The sequence below is a fragment of the Acomys minous genome, assembly GCF_964271855.1.
Source record: "Acomys minous genome assembly, chromosome: 9".
Lineage (NCBI taxonomy): Eukaryota > Metazoa > Chordata > Mammalia > Rodentia > Muridae > Acomys > Acomys minous.
In genome coordinates this window covers 120,390,840-120,412,326 of record NC_140490.1, presented here as the reverse complement: position 1 = coordinate 120,412,326, position 21,487 = coordinate 120,390,840, and the positions used below count along the sequence as shown (strand labels likewise).

The window sequence follows — 21,487 nt, the reverse complement described above, 5'->3', positions numbered from 1 at the left end:
TTGAAATGCAAAACTGCTAGGCAGCTTAAAGAAAAATAGTTGTAAAATACTGACCTAGTAAGCATTTCCTAAATAGGGCTCTAGTAGCTGAAGAAGTAAAAACAAGAATTTAAATGTGGGAAGGATTACATGAAATTTATTAACAACCTTATGATTAGCAAAGAACATAGATAATAAAGCTAAGAGACAATCAACAGTGTGGCAAATATATTTTTACATATGCACACATGCAAACACACACCTATCTATCTATCTACCTAAAATGAAAATCATTCCATCATAAAACAATGACTACAAAATATAAAATGAAAATTCTAAATTTTGTCCACTTCAAATCAATTTTTATATCAGGGTTAATATTAGTATATGAAGAATTCAGAAATATGTCAGAAGTAGAAATCCCATAATAATGGTTAGATTCTCTGCACAAAAACTTAATTTTAAAAGAAGTACACATAATTAATACATATGAAAACAATTTCACAAACAGAAGACACAAAGTTAGTGGGAAGAAAAAAATTTCGTTGAGTATAGCACAACTCCTAAGTAATAATCCATAGATTGAAGCAAAATATTACATATGTATGTGAAATTCTCAGACTAAATAGAATATTGTATTTTTTAGTTGCTGAAACATTTGCTGAAAGTGTGTGTGTGTGTGTGTGTGTGTGTGTGTGTGTGTGTGTGTGTGTGTATCAAGAATCCTCATCTCTTGGTCCCATCCATACTTTCTAGATAAGAAAACTGATTTGCTACAAAAAGCATCTTATAATAATATCTGAAGGTACAGAAATCACTTAAAAACTTCTTCCCAAAAATTAAACACAAGCCAATTGAAGACAGAAAAAAAAAGATAAGAATACAACCAATAAATTCACTAAGATTCTGTAATTCTAATCAAAATAACTAGAAAAAACATTATTAAAATAATTATAAGAATTTTATATTTCATTTCCCCTAGAAAGTGAGTACTCTACTAATGTGTACCTTTGAAAAGAATATTTTTAATCAAGTATCTTTAATTGATATAAGCTAATATTTCCATTGGATAGATGGTTATGGAATTCATTTACAGTATTTTCTTACTGTGATTATATATGCTATGACACATGTGATGTGATAGATGTATAAGATTTCCATGGAAATTTATGTTGGGATTACTTTTCATAGCAAAATTTGGAGAGATATAATCCTAATAAACATTGTCTTCCAACATCTGGTAGGCTTACTTTGTAGGAAATAAGATGAGACTATATTCCTAAGTCTTGCCAAAAATGCCCCCTCCATTATCCTGGTTGCTACTATACATTAAAATGTTTATATTGGAAAATCTTGGTCAGACATGATATATTGGAGTTATCAAAATGCAAAGATCTCAGATCAAACACTCAATACTTGGAGATAAACAATACCCTACTAAGCTAGCTCCAAGTAAAGTGGGACCAGAGACTGCCTAAGTATTAAAGGCATCTAGAAACACAAAGATGAGGAACAGATGGAGATGCTTAAAGGACTCACGGGAGGGTCCAGAGGTGCTTCAGAGAGATACCTTTAGAGGATCACGGGATCTCTAACACCCTTGTCCTCAGATTTCCCAATTTTTTTCTTGTAGACTATTATGAGAAACCCTTTTTCTCAATACCATTGGAATCTCCACCTGGCTATAATCATAAACATTTAGAAAGAATTTGATCCAGTAAGCCAAAATTAAAAAAGAAAAAAAGAAAAGATCTTCTCCACTCTTACAATACTGTAAATCCATAATATAAGTTAGACAACCAAAAGTAATGAATCTTTAACAGCAGCCTAAATTACAATACCATGTTGCAATTAGATGTGCTTTGAAGTGACAAGCAAATTAGTTGAAGTGCCACACAAACAGACTTTTATGGCTTTCTGTCAAACACCTCCAGTTACAAATTGAGCAGAGACCCCTCAAGCAGAAACTGATTCCAACACTGACTTGTGTGTGTGTGTGTGTGTGTTTTATTTAATATATATTAAATGAAAGTTCAAGAAGTTACAAATGAGACATCGGACAGTTCAAATACAGATATAGACATTCATGGTCTCTAACAACTAGAAACTAGAGTAAGAAAACAAACCAATTTTTAAAAATGAGAAGTCAAAATTATGGCATGCATAGTTGGAGATGCCCTTGGTACCCAACAGAAGATCTAACAGAAACTCAATAAGAAAAAAAAATATTGCTTTAAATGCTACATGTCCATATACTGGGGGGAGGGGGGGAGCAAAACAGATAGTACTAAGGTGGTAGTCCCTTCATATTTTGCTCATTTTCCATTCTAAGCATAAGCTACAGAGCGTATACACAGTCAAAAAATGAAAATGATAAATAGTGAAGGACAAACACACAGGAATTATATTGGTGGATTACAGGAATCCAACTAATTTTTCCTAGGATAATCCAGTGGAAAACCATAAAGGCAAAACTTGATTCCTTCCCAATGGGAAGAGATATCACTGTGGTTATAGTAAATAGACTGTTATCTGGGATGGGTTTAATATCAATAGTTAGACAAACAGACCAGGCCTGTGCACTCTCATTTATCAATTAAATCCAAATGTAAGAGATGATAGCCACCAATATTTGCACTTCCGCAGCAATTGCAGTGGCAGGAAGGTTGGAATCATCTGTCTTGGATCAAGGTCTTAATAACACAGGTACACCTGAGCAACCAAACAATTTGCCTAGAACTAGATACTTTTATGATTGCCTGGACAGCTTCAAATCCTCTTAAAAAAAGAAATAAAAATAGATAAATAAATACATAGCAAATAACAAATCCACGTTTATTCTGCTCCTTTTCCTGCTTGCTATCATTTTATTTTCATTGAGTTTACTTCTTCTCCATGCTTGAAACAAATTTGAAAGCAATGCATAATTGTTAATCAAAATTGTGTCCTACCATTTCAATAAAATGTGACCAATCTTTCCTAACATCCAGGAGTGTTTATATTTACTCTAGCTCCCAGAATAGTTATTCATTAATAGGAAATTCAACCCACCAAGTCTTTATGAATAACTTCAATCCTAAGCCGGAGAAGGAAGTTAGTCTTTGTTGACCTTTCTCCGTATTCAATCAGCCGTTTTACCAGTACCGACCCAATTTTAACCCAATGACTTTCCACCAGAATACGACAGAGATGGCTTCTTTCATAAGATAAATATTAACGACCCTTATTTTCTCAAAACTATAGATATGAGGGCTGGAGAGATGACTCGGCTATTAAGAATGCCTGTCATTCTTGCAGAGGACCCAGGTTCATTTCTGAGCACTCCCATGAAGAAGTATAGTTGTCTTTGACTCAGTATCATGCACTCTTGTAGCCCCAGTGGAAACTGCCTACACATGGGAAATACCCATATACATAATACAAAATACAAAAATAAATGTACTGTTAAAACTACAATTACATGCAAATGTATATAGACTAACTGAATGATTAAAGATTTTAAGGCATAACAAAATAATTCAACCGAGGATCCATGTTCCATTTACCTCTCTAAGGACTAATAAACATCCACACAATCCTCCAATTTCAGAGACCATACTCCAACTCCAGGTAGCCCAGTGCATCAGAATAGCCAGAAACTGAAGGGAAGTTCTGTGCAATCCCCATGTCAAGTTATTTAACTGTATCTTAGAAAGTATGCCTTGAAAACCTGTGTAATATTCTGGTTAATTGTAAGCAATATTAATTATAGAAGTTAATCATAGAAATAAAATGTAAAAGGCTGCATAAGGCAGCCTGTACTCTGTGCGAACACTTCACCCTGGGATAATGATTCTAACCTTGGAACCACAGACACTTAAAGAGTACTCACCTCTGAAACCCTAAGTGGATGAATGTTGCTAGATGCCAAAAGAAACTTCATACATTGTGAAAACAAAACCAGGTTTGAAACATAGGACATCCTGTAGGGCCCTTTTTAATGTTTGACTAGGGCTATCCTGTTGCCATCTTAATCTACCTTGAGAAAATAAATTGAAAGCCTCACCCATATATTCACAATTAATTCCAACACTGGCCTTGAAACTTAACATTTTCTGTCATGTGCTGGGTCACATCTTACCCTATGCTTCTCAGCCAACTGAGTGGGGACATGCACCCCAACTTAATTAACACTTACTGTAGACTAATTTCTAAAAAAAAAAAAAAAAAAACACAACAACAACAACAACCCAAAAACTTAGCTTTCTTTGGAAGTAATTTTCAGGACTAAATGGGTAGTACTACAATTAATTCTCCTTCTTGTAGAAAGGGGGATCAATTAATCACTAGAATAAGTAGGGGAGTCAGTGTCTTCCCCCCTTTCTTTCACATCAGCAGAGCATCATGTCCAGAACCTTCTGATAGCTCACAAGACATTACTCAGAGTATTTCTACCTTTCAAAACCAAATATATTCACTAGTGGAAAGAGCTTTCAAAATTAAAGGGAATTTTATCACTTAAATAATTGAAAGGGGTGCTATGTCTCTTCCTTGAAGAAGAATGATATTTTCTATTAACCAGCTATGACTAGCCAAAGATGTTAACACAATATTTAATAGGCAATTCTCACAAAATTCAGCAATCTAAATCATGAGACTCATGATCAAAGTTCAACATCAAATGCCTTGTTTTTGTTTTTGTTTTGTTTTGTTTTCTTTACCTCGGTATGGCTCTTCTCTATGTTTTTCCTAGTTCTGCTGTTTGGATCCTCTCAATCAAAATTCTAAATTAGTTTGTTTCTTTTTCTTCTTACCCTGATACTACTAAGATCCAACTATTATGTCAGGGCTTGAGATTGATCCTGTAACTAGATTTAAGTTTCACTGTCTCCGCTGGATCATCTAAGGTGAGAGTCCATGATCCCTAATAGACTGAGACAATATGTCTTTGTAATTGGCAGCTCTTGCTGAAGGTTCTGTCTCCTGTGCTTCATCTTCTCACAGGGATTTGTAATGATCATACTATTCCAGCACAGACAAAGTAGAAAAATTAAGCTGTACTCACAAGACTATGTTCCATAAGGAGGTTAATCTGAGGGCTCAACAGTCAAGAAAAACCATTTAAGAATTGCTCTGGACCATCCCAAGAATTATACAAACCAAATCCAGGATTGAAGAAAGCTAATCAACCATCTGCTACAGCCTAAAAGGATAAGGCTGTCTAACACTCCTCCCTATCATGTTTGGTGATTCCAGGTGTGGTAAGGCTTTGGTCTGTCATGCTTACTCAAGCCTGATCCTATCCTGTGAAGTTAGCTTACGTTTTTACTCCCACCATTCAAGAAAATTAAAAAGTCACTGCTAGGACCCCCTGTCTTTCTCACTTTGTTCAAATTTACAAAGAGCACAGAAATCACCTCAAAGGGAAACCACTGAGAACCTCTGTGCTAATCAAAGCACAACATACTCATGTGGCAAACCATCACAGTTGAAATGCATTGATGAGTATGAGTAATGTGCAGCAATAACTATGAGGGTGTGGGGATTCATTCCTTGAAATTGAAATAGCAGCACCTTATCCAAAATTGTTAAATGGCAGAATGAAGTTCAAATCTTTGCCCACTGAATCCAAAGCAGACAATATCTACTCCAGCTATGAGACATTGTCTTTGTGTAAATGCATGAGGTGGTATGTTAGGTTTGCTTAATGATGTTACAACAGGAACTGCTCCCTGCAGAGCTGTCCTTTCAGACTAAACTGCCCCTTCAATACTGCATTCTAAATTCTAAAAAAAATCAATACAGGCGGTAAACTTTAACTGCCTACCCAGATCTAGCCAAGGGTCAGAACATTCTCCACAGTTGAGTGGAGAGTGGGATATGACTTTCTCACGTACTCTGGTGCCTCACATTTGACCACGTCCCCTGGAGGGGGAGACCTGGTGGCACTCAGAGGAAGGACAGCAGGTTACCAAGAAGAGACTTGATACCCTATGAGCATATACAGGGGGAGGAAGTCCCCCTCAGTCACAGTCATAGGGGAGGGGAATAAGGGGAAAATGGGAGGGAGGGAAGAATGGGAGGATACAAGGGATGGGATAACCATTGAGATGTAACAAGAATAAATTAATAAAAAAAAAAGAAAATCAAGACTAACTGATTAAAAGTTTCACTGCTGAATAATTATGTTTTGCTTGACAAAAGCCAGAACATCCTTCTGACCAGTTCACATTAGAATGGGGAGGGCTCTTCACTCCTCGGCCGTTTACATCGACTGAGAAAGAGTAAGTTTTCATAATGTTTAACTTGGTAGAAAAGTGCACTTGATTGAAGAATTCCAGGAACAAGGTCCAGGAGGTCGGGATGGATTGCATTACTTCTGACAGAGTCAAGAAAAGCAAAAAGAAAGTAGGAACAGAGCGGCATGGTGAGCCTTTCCCAGCATGTCTGTCTTGCTGCCCTTTGCACCACCTTATAAAAGCCTGTGAGAAGCCTGGGAGAATGGCAAAGTAGAAGGATCCAGAGGGTCCTAGAAACCTACAAGTAGAACATTAGGATAGGCAGATTTGGGCCCAGGGGTCCCGCTCAAACTAAGGCACCAGCCAAGGACAATACAGGCGGTAAACCTTAAACCCCTACCCAGATCTAGACAATGGACAGAACACTCTCCACAGTAGAGTGGAGAGTGGGGTATGACTTTCTCACATACTCTGGTGCCTCACCTTTGACCATGTCCCCTGGAGGAGGAGACCTGGTGGCACTCAGAGGAAGGACAGCAGGTTACCAAGAAGAGACTTGATACCCTATGAGCATATACAGGGGGAGGAGATCCCCCTCAGGAACAGTCATAGGGGAGGGGAATAAGGGGAAAATGGGAGGGAGGGAAGAATGGGAGGATACAAGGGATGGGATAACCATTGAGATGTAACAAGAATAAATTAATAAAGGAGAAAATTAAAAAAAAAAAGCCTGTTCACACGTTTTACTTACCTGAGTTTTGTTTGTTTGGGTTTGCCTGTTTGTTTTTTGCTCCCCCCCTTCACTCCTTTCTCCTCACTTCTCGTGTGTGCGTGTGTGTGTGTGTGTGTGTGTGTGTGTGTGTGTGTGTGTGTGTGTGTGTGTGTGTGTAGTAATTGGAATATGTTCCCTTTTTCTTCCAAAATCAGGTACTGGAAAACCCCTGTTTCCTTCCTGCCAATTACTTTCCATGTATTTGTTTTAGTACAGCTAGCATTACCTCCATAGTTTCAGAACTACTAAAATTGCTTCTCCTGATCAGTGTCAAGTAACATGGTCGTTGGCATAGTTGATATTTTAAAAACTACGAACAGGCAATATGTTAGCTGTGGCCTTTGAAAAAAAGTCATAGAACTTAAGGATAATTCAAAAGTTAATTATTGTCAAACCCAAGTTAACGTCAGACTTAAATATACTCATAAAGAATAGATGGTTTCTTCAAGGCAATGCCCTTGACAGGATTGTGCTGAAATTGGGAGAGAAACATCATAAAGAAACACTCTGTCCTTCAAGATTTGAAAAGGAGAAAAAGACAAAACTATGAAACTCTTGAGGAAAGTAGGATTCTTCCATGCACACATGCTGCTACTTACTACAAGCATAGGGACAGGGATTTTTGTGATTCCTGCAGGAGTGTTAAAATACTCCTCACTGAACATCCCTGTTTGTCTCAGTATTTGGGTAGGTTGTGGCCTGCTGAGCATGATGAATGCTGTCTGTCTTGCAGAGCTTGGTACTACCTTCCCTGTGAGTGCAGCATCTTATTATTTCCTCAAAAGATCACTTGGACCCTCTGCTGCTTTTCTCAGTCTTTGGATTAAGCTTTTTGCTCATTTTCTGGGCATTGGTGCTCTTTGCTTAGCAGCAGCTGGTAATTTGATACAGTCTTTCTATGCTGGGTGCCCAGCTCCAGAGCTCCCAAAGAAGTGTCTGGCTTTGGCTTTTTTGTGGTGCTTCGGAATTCTCAATGCTCGAGGGATTAAAACAGTAGCTTGGTTTCAGACAATCAACAGTTTGATGAAGACGAGTATTCTTTGTGTCTTTTCTCTAACTGGGGTTGTGCTCATAGTGAATGGGAAAAAGGAGCATCTTTCCAGGTTTGAGAACGCTTTCGACGCTGAACTTCCTAACGCTTCGCAGATTGCAGATGCCATGCTGCAAGTGTTCTATTCATACTTAGGATCATCAGTCATCCTCAACATAGCAGGTAAATCATAATACATAAAAATATCTGATACTGTACAAAGGATTTGTCAATAGCAGGTAAATGCATTCTTAAAAATATGCATAGACATTGGGGAATGGTTAGCATGATGGTTTCATGTACTGCCGTGAAGTCCAGTATCCTCTACACTGTAGTTATAATTAAGACTGCTTTGGTTTTAATATTCTTCAAGTCACCCCTTTTATATAAAACATGGAGATGCCCTGAACTCTCAAGCTAGAACTATGATCATACAATACTCTCAATTCTATTTCATGCAACTCCACCATCTTGACTTAAGTACTAATTACATAAGAAATATATTATCAAATGCACACTTATAAAGCTACCCCAGGACTAAGATTTTACTGTATTTCACCTCAACCCTTTGGGATGTTTTCTCTTCCCAGAAATGCCCACTCTCACACTTATTATGGATCATCATCACTCTTAGAGCATTTACCCTGAAAACTATATTTGCTATCCTGTATATTTGTCACTGGGACTAGTAAAATACCAGGTAAATTCTATTGTCTTGGAAGACTAGATGTTATTAAAATGTTACCTAAACATTCTGAGCTGATACTTGTCACTATGGTGAGCATTTCAAGTGTCTCTGACATTTTAATACTAGAAAGAGGTTTCATGAGGAACATTTGAAATTTTTCAATATTTCTTGTGTAGAAGCAGGACTTCTCATGTCGATGTCACAATATCAAGAGAATTTGGTAATTACGGCACACAACTCTGCCTGCAATATCTGAAAATTTTAAAGAAAGGAATTCATTGTGTGCTGTGTACATTTTACTTATTTTTCTTTTTTATTGAAAATAGATCCTCTCATACAATACCTCCTGGTCACAGTTTCCCTTCCTCCCACTCTTCAAAGCTCTCCCCCACTTCCCCTCTCCTTCTAACCCATCCCACACCCGTTTCCCTTCAGAACAAAAGCAGACTTACAGAAGACAACAGCCAACCATGAAGTATGTACTTAACATGCTGAGAGATGATTTTCATCATGACATCTCAGTTGTGTTCTATTGTTGTGATAGAAAAATTGTGACCAAAAGAGCAGCTTGAGGAGGAAAGGGTTTATTTCATCTTACAGATTCCTCATGCAGGGAACTCAGGGCAGCAGCCCAGTGCAAAACTGATACAAAGATCATGACAGATGCTCTCCACTTCTTTCCTCTTTGTTGTAAGCTCACTGTGCTTTCTTATAGAGCCCAGAACCACCAGCCAAGTGTGGCAGCACCCACAGGGATGTGTAACTTCCCACATCAGCCATGAATCAACACAATTCACCACAGGCTTTCCAACAGGCCAGCCTGGAGGGGGTATTTTCTCAGTTAAGATTCCTGCTTCTAAAATGACTCACAGTTGTGGCAAGTTGACATAAAAGTAAGCAGCACTACATGTGACATCATAGTTTGTCAGCAATTGGTCTTCTCCCCAGTAACTTTCTTCCATTCCTCCTGCCACTGTGTGGCTGCTTCCACTTCCTCTTTCTAATTGTTGTCCTACACTTTTCTTACCACATATAGTCTGGGATCCTTTTTACTGACACCCCCCCATATTTTCACATCTTTCCTTAAAATATTTCTATTTTTATGACCTACTTAAACACACATACAGATATAATTTTATTTTTATATGTCTTAATGGGAATAGAATTGCCTGAGTTTTCACCATACTTTGCTCCTTCTCAAGTTGATAGCCTCTTTTCCTTTTATATACATATACATATATACATACATATATATATCTTTTGAATCTATTTATTTTGTTCATATACATGACTTCAAGGCTAAGCATTATGTAGTAGATAAACAATAAGGTAGTTCCTTCCTGAGAGAGGCAAATTCTCTTCCAAAAATAATCATTGTTTTCTTGAGATTTTTCTATAGCAATTGGACCCTGTGATTTTTACCTTTCCACCTTAACATATCCATAAGACTATAAGTGTTCTAGTATTAGTCAGTCAGAAAATGTCTCACAACATGTTTTCTGATATTGTTTTTTCTTCTTCTTCTTTTATCTTTGGAAGGTCAATTTTATTTTATTTTTTACATTTGAAATTTTTACATTAATTAAATATTGTTTTATTTTTACATATACATTTATATTATTACACCTATATCCAATAACCTACCTATAGCAAAAATCATGACACAATCAGGAATTATATAAATGTTGTATTCTCAATATTTTGGCTATTTGTATTTGGCATACTTCAAAAGTTCTTGATTTCATTTTTATTCACAGCTAAATAATATTCCATTGTTTCCCTTACAATATTTTTATTATTTGTTTGTCCATTAAATGGCATTTAGAATTGGATATCTACAAGAAGAAGATTGAATTAGGCCCATATTTATTGTGATGCAGAAAAATTAAAACCAAGTGAATTCAAGAATTCAATTTCAAACCTGAAGCACTAAAACTGCTAGTAGAAAATTTACGCAGTGACCTAAAAGATACAGGTATAAGAAAAGTCTTTCAAAATAGGACCCCACTTGTCAATGATTAAGCCCACAATAAACATCTGAGACTTCATAGAAATATTAAAGTTTCTGTACAGGTAAAGAAATAATCAAGGGAAGAAGAAACCCACACAATGGGAGAGAACTTTTGTGATTATACCTCTAACAGAGGATTAATATCCACAATAAAAACCTAAAAAAAAAACAAAACAAAGTCAAAGAAAAAAAGGACCTATTTTAAAATATAAGATAGGAATCTAAAAGAAAAAAAAGAGCCTTTCAGTAAAAGAAATAAAAATGACTAAAAATATTCAAAAAGTATTTATTATCTTTAACAATTAGAACAATGCAAATATAAAAACTTTAAATTTCATCTTACACAAAGGAAAACATACCAGGAGCCAGCCCTGGTGAAAGCCAGTTCTGAATATCCCAAATAGTGCAAATATAAAAACACCCCGAGCATGTGACACAGGAAGATCAAGACCAAAAGTGAAAGACAACATGATGGTACTTACATCATACGGCTTAGCTTTGCTGGACCTTTGTCAAGCTTCTGTGCTGCCTTTATGACTTTTGCTGTTCTCATTAAATATGGCTGTGCTATCTCCCTCACCGCATTTTCATTTGTTAACTTAACGGGTCTATAGATCATGTTGTGCAGCATGTAGGGCTTTTCTCAGTCCTCAGATATTGACTGAAAGGACAAGAGTCAAATAAGCACAACTCCCAGGATTACCACCAAACTGATGATAATAAATCAAAAGCTCTGTCCAGAGAGAAAAGAAGTGAGAGAGTGGAAGAATCTATTTGCAACCTCGAAAGCCTAGGTGGGCTCCAGTGGTGTTGAGCTTGTGGCTGTAATCTGTTGGTGTAAAGACTGCATGCTAACTCAGAATTCTTCCACAGACCATGGAGGTGGGAAGTTACCTGTGCCCAGATCACTTAGAAGCATTGTGTGGAAATGGAGTGACACAAATCCACTTAAATTGTGAATGACAGGAAATAATTAATCTTACTTTAATTTTTAAAATTTGACTACCTATAAATAAGACTGGTTCTCCCAAATAATTTACCCTACCCTCGAGATTTGTATCAATGTTTTCTTGACTGATTAGTCCCAAGAACGCATTTTTTGAAAGCTGATTAACATGTTCTGCTGTGTGAACCTGTTGAACTAGTGCTCTGGCAGAGGCCCACGTGCCATATTCTCACTCATAAGCAGATGGTAGCCACTTAATTCAGGTTAACCATTTTACAATACAGAGACTGATGCGCCAACCAGGGACCATGTAGGATACAGACCTCAACCTTCTGCTCTGATGTAGTAGATAGGCAGCACGGTCTCCTTGTGGGTCCCACAATATGGGGAGTAGGGACTACTTCTGAAATGCACTTGGGTCTCCTAGTGTTGATCACTTGCCCTCTGGCAGGGTGGCATTGCCAGGCCACAGAGGAAGAGGTTACAGTGTACAGAAGACCCTGGATAGGCTGAGGTCAAATGTTAGGGGAGGAAGTAGCCCCTTTTTAACAAGTAGGGGAGGGAGGGAAAGTAGATTAGGGAGGGAATGGGATTGGAAAGCGATGAGAGAGGGAGCTACACTTGAGCTGTAAATAGTTCAAACTGGCTGGTGCCATAGGTTAAGCAGGACCCCTGGGCCCAGATTAGGCCATCATAGTGTTCTACTTGTAGGTTTCTAGGACCCTCTGGATCTTTCTATTTCCCCATTCTCCCAAGCTTCTCTCACCTAGAATCCCAATAGGATGTTCTCCCTTCTGTCCCACTTTCCTGGTAGGTGAAGACTTTCATGGGACATGCCCCTTGGGCTAGTGTCCTGATATAAGTGAGTATATACCATCTGAGTCTTTCTGCTTCTGGGTTAACTCACTCATGATCATTTCTAGTTCAACCCATTTGTCCAAAAATTTCAAACTATGACACCAACCAAGGATAATACATGCAGTAAACTTCGAACCCCTACCCAGATCTAGCCAATGGACAGGACATTCTCCACAGTTGAGCGGAGAGTGGGGTCTGACTTTCACATGAACTCGGGTGCCCCATATTTGACCACATCTCCTGTAGGGGGAGACCTGGTGGCACTCAGAGGAAGGATAGCAGGCTACCAAGAAGAGACTTGATACCCTATGGGCATATTCAGGGGGTGGAGGTTCCCGAGTCACAGACATAGAAGAGGGAAGTAAGGAAAAATGGGAGGGAGGGAGGAATGGGAGGATACAAGGGATGGAATAACAATTGAGGTCTAATATAAATAAATTAATAAATATATATATAAAGAAAAAGGAAAAGAAAAGAGAAACAAAACAACAAAAAGAATTCAAACTACAGAACAAGCAGGCGATTTATATTGGTAATCCTACTACATGGGATCAGCTCTGAGAATGGCTGAGATATGAAGGTGTATGCATAGACAAGGCTTTGTGTTGGTCACAGGTTCTTTTTGACTTATTATTAGATGCTTTTTTTCATATGGCATAATTGAAGACTTGGAGATGTCTTACTTCTGTTCATACAAAGAGCAGACAACGAGCCTTAATTGCTCTGTATGTCTCACACACCTCATCCAATTATAATTTGAGGATAATATAATTCTTGTGAGAAATTATGTTTCCAGAACAGAAGAACCAGACACTGACACCTGATCAGACCTGGCAGGATTCATTCCTCTCAGGGAGCTGGATACTGATATCCTGCATCCTCCATGTTCCAGCCCTCAATTGCTGTCACCCATCAGAACAGGACAGTTCCCAGGACAGCGCTGTAGAAAGCATCTAACCCCAAAGGGTCCAGCATTTCAGACTGTCCCACACAGGACTCCTATTAAGACAGGAATTTTTCAACATTTAGAAAATGGACCACAAATGCAAACCCTGGCTTTCTTAACTACGTGATATTTTTCTGGGTCTCAGTTTTCTTACTCAGAATGATTATTTATCTGAAAATTTTAATTGCAGCTCAATTATATTTCAACATATATGGACTGTGTTTTAACTATCTGTTATTAGATATATAGATTGTTTCCATTTCCAGGCTCTTGTGCATAGAGCAACAATAAATACAGACATGGGATTCTTTGTTTTCTTGGCATTTAGGGTCTTTTCTTCCTTTGTTTTCTTTATTATTTCTTCAAGACATCCATAAAATGTCTTTTGATCATATGCATCCTGCCTATCACAACTCTCCCCAAAATCTACTTTCTTTCCAAACCAACTCAATAGTGTCTCCTTTTTTTTTTTTAACCCATCAAGTCCAATTTTGGATTCCGTACATTGCCGGACTATGGCTTTCAGGTGTACTGTAGTTAACTAACTACGGGCTATAATCTTAAAGAACACTCTCTCTTCCACCAGCTATCAATTTCAATAGCTCCTTGACTAGGTTGAACTCAGGGGTGTCTCTCTTTTCCTCATCTTTCTTTCATAGGTAAGGAGATAGGAGCTGAAACAAAAGAAAGAGGGATATAGGAAAACAGACAGATGGTAAAACAAAAGATAGATTATTGAATTCTACTCCCTAACTCTAGGCCTTAATTGTTGCTCATAAATAAGGTTATTTTTAATTCATTGATATAGAATTTGTATATTGATGCAAAATAAGTTTAGTTTTGATATATTGGTATAAACTTCAAATCTAAGATTATTCTTGGGACATTATAGCATTTCTTTATGTGTTTCTTGGCCATTCATGATTCCTCTGCTCAGAATTCTCTCTCTAGCTCTGAATACCCATTTTTTAATTGGGTTGTTTAGTTTGCTATTGTTTAATTTCTTGAGTTATTTATATATTTTGGAGATTATCACTCAGTCAGATTTGGGGTTGGTGAAGATCTCTTCCCAATCTGTAGGGTACCTTTACATTCTATTAACAGCATCCTTTACTTTACAGAAGGTCTTTCAGTTTCATGAGGACTCATTTATCGATTGCTGATCTTAGAGACTGAATTACTGGTGTTCTGTTCAGGAAGCTGTCTCCTGTGTCAATGATTTCAAGGTTATTCCCCACTTTTTTCTTCTTTTCGATTTAGTGTATCTGGTTTTATATTGATGTATTAGAAGCACTTGTGCATGAGTTTGTGCAGAGTGATAGATATGGATCTATTTGCATTTTTCTAAATGTAGACATCCATTTAGACCAGCAACATTTGTTGAGGATACAATCTTTTTTTCCATTTTATGGTTTGGCTTTATTGTCAAAAATCAGATGTCCATAGATGTGTGGGTTTATTTCTAGTCAGTTGATATTTTGGTTTCATAACTGTTAATACTGAAAAGGCCATCTCAGATAGATTTGTAGAAAAAACAAAATAGCAGAAGTATTTTTAGGGACTGTGATGGTTGCAATGAGTATGTGTTTTAGAGGCTCATGGTATTTGACACTTGCCCCTCAGTTGGTAGTGCTATTTAAAGTGATGGCAGGCCCTTGAAATGGAGCCTTGCTGGAGGAGGTACATCGCTTGAGTGGCTTTGAGTTTCTATATATTCCCACCCCACTACCTGCATTCTTTCTATGCTTCTTGCTTGTTTTCTTCATGTGAGCTCTGAACATCCTATTCAAACTACCCTGCCTGCCTAGGGCTCCTCACCGTCATGGACTCTCATCACTCTAGAACTGTAAGCCTAAATAAATCCTTGCTTCTATAAGTGGCCTTGGTCATGGTGTTTTGTCACAGCAGTAGAAATTAAGTAGTGTGGGGCCTGCTCAGTTATTATTAGAAATTTTGTATTAATCTCAAGACTTCTTTTAACATTTAATTTTCTTTTAATTGAAATGTAAATATATTATTTCCCCTGCATCTCCTCCCTTCCACCCTCTCTCTAATTCATAGCCTCAACTGATTTAATCATTTTTGTCATATATACACATAAAGGTATATAAATATAACTTGCTGAGCACATTTAGAGTTTCCTGCATATACAGAATTCTAGGGGTAGCCACCCCAATTAGAGGGCTCACTCATTGTTAAGAATAAATTTCCTACTCTCAGCAGTTGTCACGTTTTTTTAAATCTTTCTTCATGTAGGGATGGGCCACAATGAAATCCTTCTGCCTAGTGTTGAGATATCAACTGTGGTTAGAATTATCATAAAAATTATGAAACTTTGGTTAGCAATTCAATCACCAATATTCATATCAAACATTGCATCAATGGTGTCCAATGACATGTCCATTGGACATATATCTTCCTAAAATTATGGTGGGAAAACAATATGTGTACAGTCAAATTCATACATCCAAATGGGTAACATCTGAGCTGAGGTATTGTGGTTAGAATTTGTTGATACTGTGCTGTGTGATGACCCTATAGTACACAGTGTGCTTGTGTTATGACTTAAGATACATGGGTATAGCATAATTGTGTTATCCAACAAGTTTGAGCACTGTGAGAGACACCTGAAGTTTGGTTTGTACTTAATTTTGAATAAATATTAGGCGTATCACATCTAAAAGACTTTAGTTGTTGCCAATTTCTTGTGATCCCTGCTTTGAGTTAAATGACCCCATATGTGAGAATAACCCAATATTTGAGAACCTAAGCCCTGGTAATACTGCCCTGAATGGTAGTTGATATCAGAGACCACAACACATTAATGTCACTTACAATTTTATTATGTGAAGCTTATATATTTAGATTATTGGATAATACAATTAGTAATTTTGAATGAACAAAATTGTTTCCTTCACATTGTCTCGTGAGACATTTCATTCTACCTAATGACTCTAAAAACTCTAAAACTCTAATAACTCTAAAAAACAGAGTTAATATGGCTAGATTCTTGTGTTTAAGAAGCAAAAAAGACACCAAATCACTACTTTACATCCCGTAGGCTCACTGAATGCATGAAGACATGTATTGGATATTATATGCATCAATGCTTCTATATCACTGAAATGAAGACAATAGACAATCCATAGTGACAGAAATAATTAGCTTATCAAAGACCTAATGTCACTGTCTCTATGACATGGAATTTTAAAACTTCACATGTTTGGTGTATCCTTTTATGATGCATTTATTTCTTTTTCTTAGGGGAAATAAAACATCCTGCTAAAACAATTCCAAAATCTATAATTTCTTCCCTGTCCATTGTGATTGTGCTGTACTTACTGACTAATATATCATACTTGGCAGTTTTGACACCCCAGGAAATCATCTCCTCAGGTAAGATGGAGTAAATTTAAATAAATATGCCTCTGTGCTCAGGAAAACTGTGGTGAGGGTGAGTTTGATGAACTAATTACCATCATGAACTTGAAAGTAGGACCCAAAATGAACAGACTAAGCTCTCATGTAATAGCCAACTCAACTCTTAGAGTATAAAGTGCCCAATGTTCTGAGTAAAGAAAAATCTTAAAAATGAAAATACAATACATTCTAAGAACAATTCCATGTTTTTCAGAAACTCAAGTAGAAAGACTCTAGTCTTCCTTTCTTGAAGTTTTCTCACAAGTACTCAGAAGTCTCATGGGACACCATTTTAAAAGGGTGTTCTATCAGGGATGAATATAATATGCTGATGTTATGTTTTGTATACCTACTGTGATATAAAAATATTTATGCAGCTGGGATTTGTGCACCCATCTTTAACTCCCGCACACAGAGAGGCATAGACAGTTGGAATGCTGTAATGCTGATATGATTCAAGGCCAACCTTGTCTACAAAGAGAGCCTATGACAACCAAGGGTACACAGAGAAACCGTGTGTGTGTGTGTGTGTCTGTGTGTGTGTGTGTAGTGTGTAGTGTGTGTGCATGCTTGTTTTGGGCTTTTCAATGAATCTTAGAAAAACATAACCAAAACCATCAACTAAAAAAATAAACAGTCACATTTTAACAACTAAATTATAGATCAAGTAACATATATACCAACTGAAACTGAAAGAAAGGAAAAAGGAAGAAGAGGAGGAAATGAGCACAGATAAAGATGACAAGATATATGAGCAGACAAGGATACAAGGCACATATATTATTTACAGATGCTTCATCTTTCAGGGTATATCTGCATTTTTACAATAATTCAGATGCTCAAATAGGCAACCGCTTCTTAGTTTCTTAAATGTAGAAACTAGTGTCAGGAAGTTAGGTAAGGCTTTCACTTGCATCATCTACAATGGGGCAGAAAGTGAGTTACATCCAGTTCTCAGTCGCACTCTGAACAGTCTAGCACACTGATGTAGTCTAGAATGTTAATGTGAGCAGCACGTTTCATGGTTCACTCTTCCAAAGATGGTCACCACAGTCACATAGGAATGTGCAGCCGTCCTCATTCACTCACCACTGACTGACAAGCTGTCAAAAAGGAATAAAATCCTTTCCTGGGAAGTAATTGCCTATTCTTGTTTAAACTAGATCTTTGGTTTTCTGTTCCTTCAGCAGAAGATTATTGAGGAAAGTTTTTTTTTAATACATTTTTATTAATTTATACATATTACATCTCAGTTGTTAGCCCATCCCATGTATCCTCCCATTCCTCCCTTCCTCCCACTTCCCCCCTACTACTCCCCTCCCCTCCCCTAAGTCTGTGTCTGAGGGGGACCTCCTCCCCCTGAATATGCTCATATGGTATCAAGTCTCCTCTGAAGGCCATCGATTTTCAAAGTATGATAATCAAAGGGGGCACATATAGTTTTTTGAGAATATTTTCATTCTTCTATAGTTGGTTTCAAATGACATAGAATTTAAAGATATACTTGGCAGGGAGCCCTTAGTCAAAGCAGACACTGGATTGGAGCTTTTACAACTATACTTGCAACCCAGGGAGTTAAAGGGAAGACCTGAGGAAGTGTGCATTGCACTAACCTCACTACTTGATCTACAGCAAAGTAGCTGAGTTGTCGACCACTTGACTGGGATCGCTTATCAGGTAGTGACGGAGCTCCACACATAGAGTGGCCTTTCTTTCCTGCTTATTACTGACAACCAGGTTAGTAATATATTCTAATACATGAGATGGGCCACTTAACAACGAGAGAAAAAGAACTGATACTGCTGACACTGATTTGTCTGGCAGTTCTAACACTCTTTACTGGACAAGACCAATCACAATGTACTACATATTCAAACAGTAAGAGACTCCATTCACAGACAGTCACAATACCGAATTCATGGCTGCAGGAAAAATTAAAGAATGCTGCTCTAAATTCTGTCAAGCAAAAGGGACTTAGACATTCTGAATTTTCATTTATATTTTGTAGATTCTGTTGCCGTCATGTGGATGAACAGAGTCTTTCCATCCATGAAATGGATAATTTCTTTGTTGATCTCAGAATTTATAGTTGGCACCATTTCTGGTGGAATACTTTCAGCATCTAGAATTTTCTACCGTGCAAGTCAAGAGGGACAACTTCCTCTCATCTACACGATGCTTAATGACCGTCACTCTCCTCTTGTAGCTGTCGTCCAGAGTATCGTTTTATCTTCTGTTGCAATAATAACTTCAGATTTAACCTATCTAGTGAAATACGTGGGTCTAGGAGCATGGTGTATATATTTGCTGGCTTTGATTGGATTGCTTAAATTAAGATATCAGAACCCTGATCTACCACGACCTTATAAAGTAAGTCGACACGTAAATACTAATGTTGAATGTCACCTTGTTCAAGCTCTGTTAGATTCTTTTAAACAGTTGCAAACACAATACATGAAACAACTGTGCTAAGTCTTCCTTCACAATTTTATGATATGGACATTTAAGTATTCTTTTTATTGTGTGAAAAATGAAAAATGATACAATGCGAAGAATACAGATGTCATCATCGTCTTCCTGGAACCAAACAATAATACTAAAGAGAAAACAATAGTTTCCATGCCCAAATGAACCTGCTCACCTCCTAATTAACATAAATGAGGTCGCTTCCTCTTATTCCTTATTTCCTTAAATTATTTTTCTTTAATTCAAGAATTTAAATAAAGACGAGTCTTGGATGAATTTCACTTATATTGTCTTTGTACTGTACCATTCACACACTGACAAAACAGACATCCAAGGAAGCTCTATCATCTTTGCTCTTCTCATCAATACCCCTACACATTTATCAAGATTTGGGCTATATCATGATTCTGAGATAAGATGAAATTTTTTTTGAAAATCTGTATTTTATGACAGCGACTACAGTAAACATGTGTATTTTTAATAAAATCCATATTCACAGATATTCCCTTATGGATTCTGAATCATTCAGTCTCTGTGGGGCCACAGGAAAGTGTACTGAAATAACCTATGTTGTGATATTTATAAATAATGAAATACTGACGTATTTTAAGAAGTGTCAGTCTATACCGTATTCTACATTCTACTTTCTTGTAATCACTTCTTCCTCAGGTGTTAATAAAGGGGAAATATAAATAGGATAAATATCCCTGTTATATTTCAGACACTAATATATGTAATTCAGAGTATGGGGAGAAATGTTTTTTAGTCTTACTATATTTATATAAGAATAAAAAGAAAGCGTATAATCATCAGTCAAGATCAATATAGAAGTTTCACTTTACTGAACACTGCTGGTGAATGTGATTCTTTCATATAGATTTTAATATCAAAATCAAATTAATTTATCAGTATAAAAATAAATCTTCTGAAGAATAATTTGATTAAATCACTAATTAACAGCCTGCGCAATTCCTCTCAAATTCCTGACTATTATATATAAATAGATAAGTTGGGGTGGAGCACCAGAAACGTACATCCTAGAAAGAATGTATGGAGGAAGAGTGCCTGTGATGAGGGAGATCTACTCAGGGATCGCACGAATTCTCTGAGGTTTGCAATGAAACACTGACTTTTAAAGTCCAAGCACACCAAAGCCATGCCAGGTCATTCATCAGCAACACTAAATGTCATGAAAGAATAAAATAAAGTACTAGCTTTAGTGAATGAAGACTTGATGTGATAAATAGATTTAAAAATTTACGGACACTGCAGGTACCTTCATAGTGAATTTTTAATCTGCAAGGAATTTACTTTCTATAAGCTAATACCAAGACTGTTAAATAAAAATATCTGACAATGTATCTAAAGCCTTTGAAGGTATTCATGCACTCACCTCTGACTTCTGTAACATCTTTACTGTGCTATTTATTATAGGAACTTACCATGAAACCAAAAAACTCTTACTCCTCTTTTTTCTTTCAGGTGTGGCTGCCATTTGTATTTGGATCTATAGCTTCATCGGCTTTTCTCATCTTCACACCAATAGTTCAGTCTCCTGGTATAGAGCAGGTCTATCAGGTCGCCTTCATTTTCTGTGGACTTCTGGTTTACTGGCTTCAAGCTCGCCTTAGCAGACACACCGCTTGCTTTGACACAATCGCGTGTTACTTGCAGTTGCTTTTCAATGTGTCCCCATCTGAAGAGCAAGACAAATGAATTCCTTCCCAGGATCCTAAAGAAGTATATTTGAAAGAAGGAAGCAAAACAAATGTTTTTTAAAATGAGTACAATTTTATTGCAATTTTGTTTTTTGACGTATGTGCTCTTAAACACAATGTATGTTTACATTATGTGCACACCAAAATTTTGTTGAAAATTTTCAATTCCAGCTCTTAAACACCTTTTTCCTATGAATAGTTTGTAGAAATGGGACTAAATGTTCTAAATACGGTATTTTAAAAGTATGGAAATTTTATTTCCCACTAAGGGAGACATACCTGGTTTTGCATGTTGGTAAATGTACTTTGCTGCTCAGCAAATTATAGGACGTTTAAGTAGAATTGTCCCTAGTCATATGTAGCATATTTTCACTAAAAGGGAAAGTATGTGTAATGTGCTGGCTGAGCCAAGGAATGTGTGTTCTCTAGCCAAAG

At 37.0% G+C, this 21,487-nt stretch overlaps 2 protein-coding genes across 3 annotated transcripts in view; one reads left to right on the top strand and one right to left on the bottom strand.

Moving 5' to 3' along the window:
• Window positions 1–12,188, bottom strand: part of LOC311605838 (uncharacterized protein) — a 52,902-nt gene extending 40,714 nt beyond the window's left edge. Inside the window, exon 1 of the mRNA XM_084796704.1 lies at window positions 11,181–12,188. Within this exon, the coding sequence (XP_084652830.1) occupies window positions 11,181–11,329 (149 nt within the window). The 5' untranslated portion in view covers window positions 11,330–12,188. The remainder of the gene's footprint in view (window positions 1–11,180) is intronic.
• On the top strand, window positions 7,400–21,394 carry LOC311605835 (solute carrier family 7 member 12-like). 2 transcript variants are annotated; one of them, XM_084796692.1, is made up of 4 exons: window positions 7,400–8,182; window positions 16,713–16,844; window positions 18,877–19,238; window positions 20,817–21,394. In XM_084796692.1, exons 1-4 carry the CDS (start codon window positions 7,516–7,518, stop codon window positions 21,048–21,050), a joined length of 1,395 nt encoding a protein of 464 aa, XP_084652818.1. In that variant the 5' UTR covers window positions 7,400–7,515; the 3' UTR covers window positions 21,051–21,394. The 2 variants fall into 2 exon arrangements, with proteins under 2 accessions (XP_084652818.1, XP_084652817.1); XM_084796691.1 differs by having other exon boundaries at window positions 18,877–19,250.
• Window positions 21,395–21,487: the final 93 nt, after the last annotated feature.

What these genes read in the sequence shown, in the direction of transcription:
- LOC311605835 (XM_084796691.1), top strand. Translation starts at nt 7,516, where the DNA reads ATGAAACTCTTGAGGAAAGTAGGATTCTTCCATGCACACATGCTGCTA. An exon ending in AGTCATCCTCAACATAGCAG is followed by an intron (nt 8,183 to 16,712) that starts GTAAATCATAAT and finishes TCTTTTTCTTAG; the next exon opens with GGGAAATAAAACATCCTGCT. An exon ending in CCAGGAAATCATCTCCTCAG is followed by an intron (nt 16,845 to 18,876) that starts GTAAGATGGAGT and finishes TATATTTTGTAG; the next exon opens with ATTCTGTTGCCGTCATGTGG.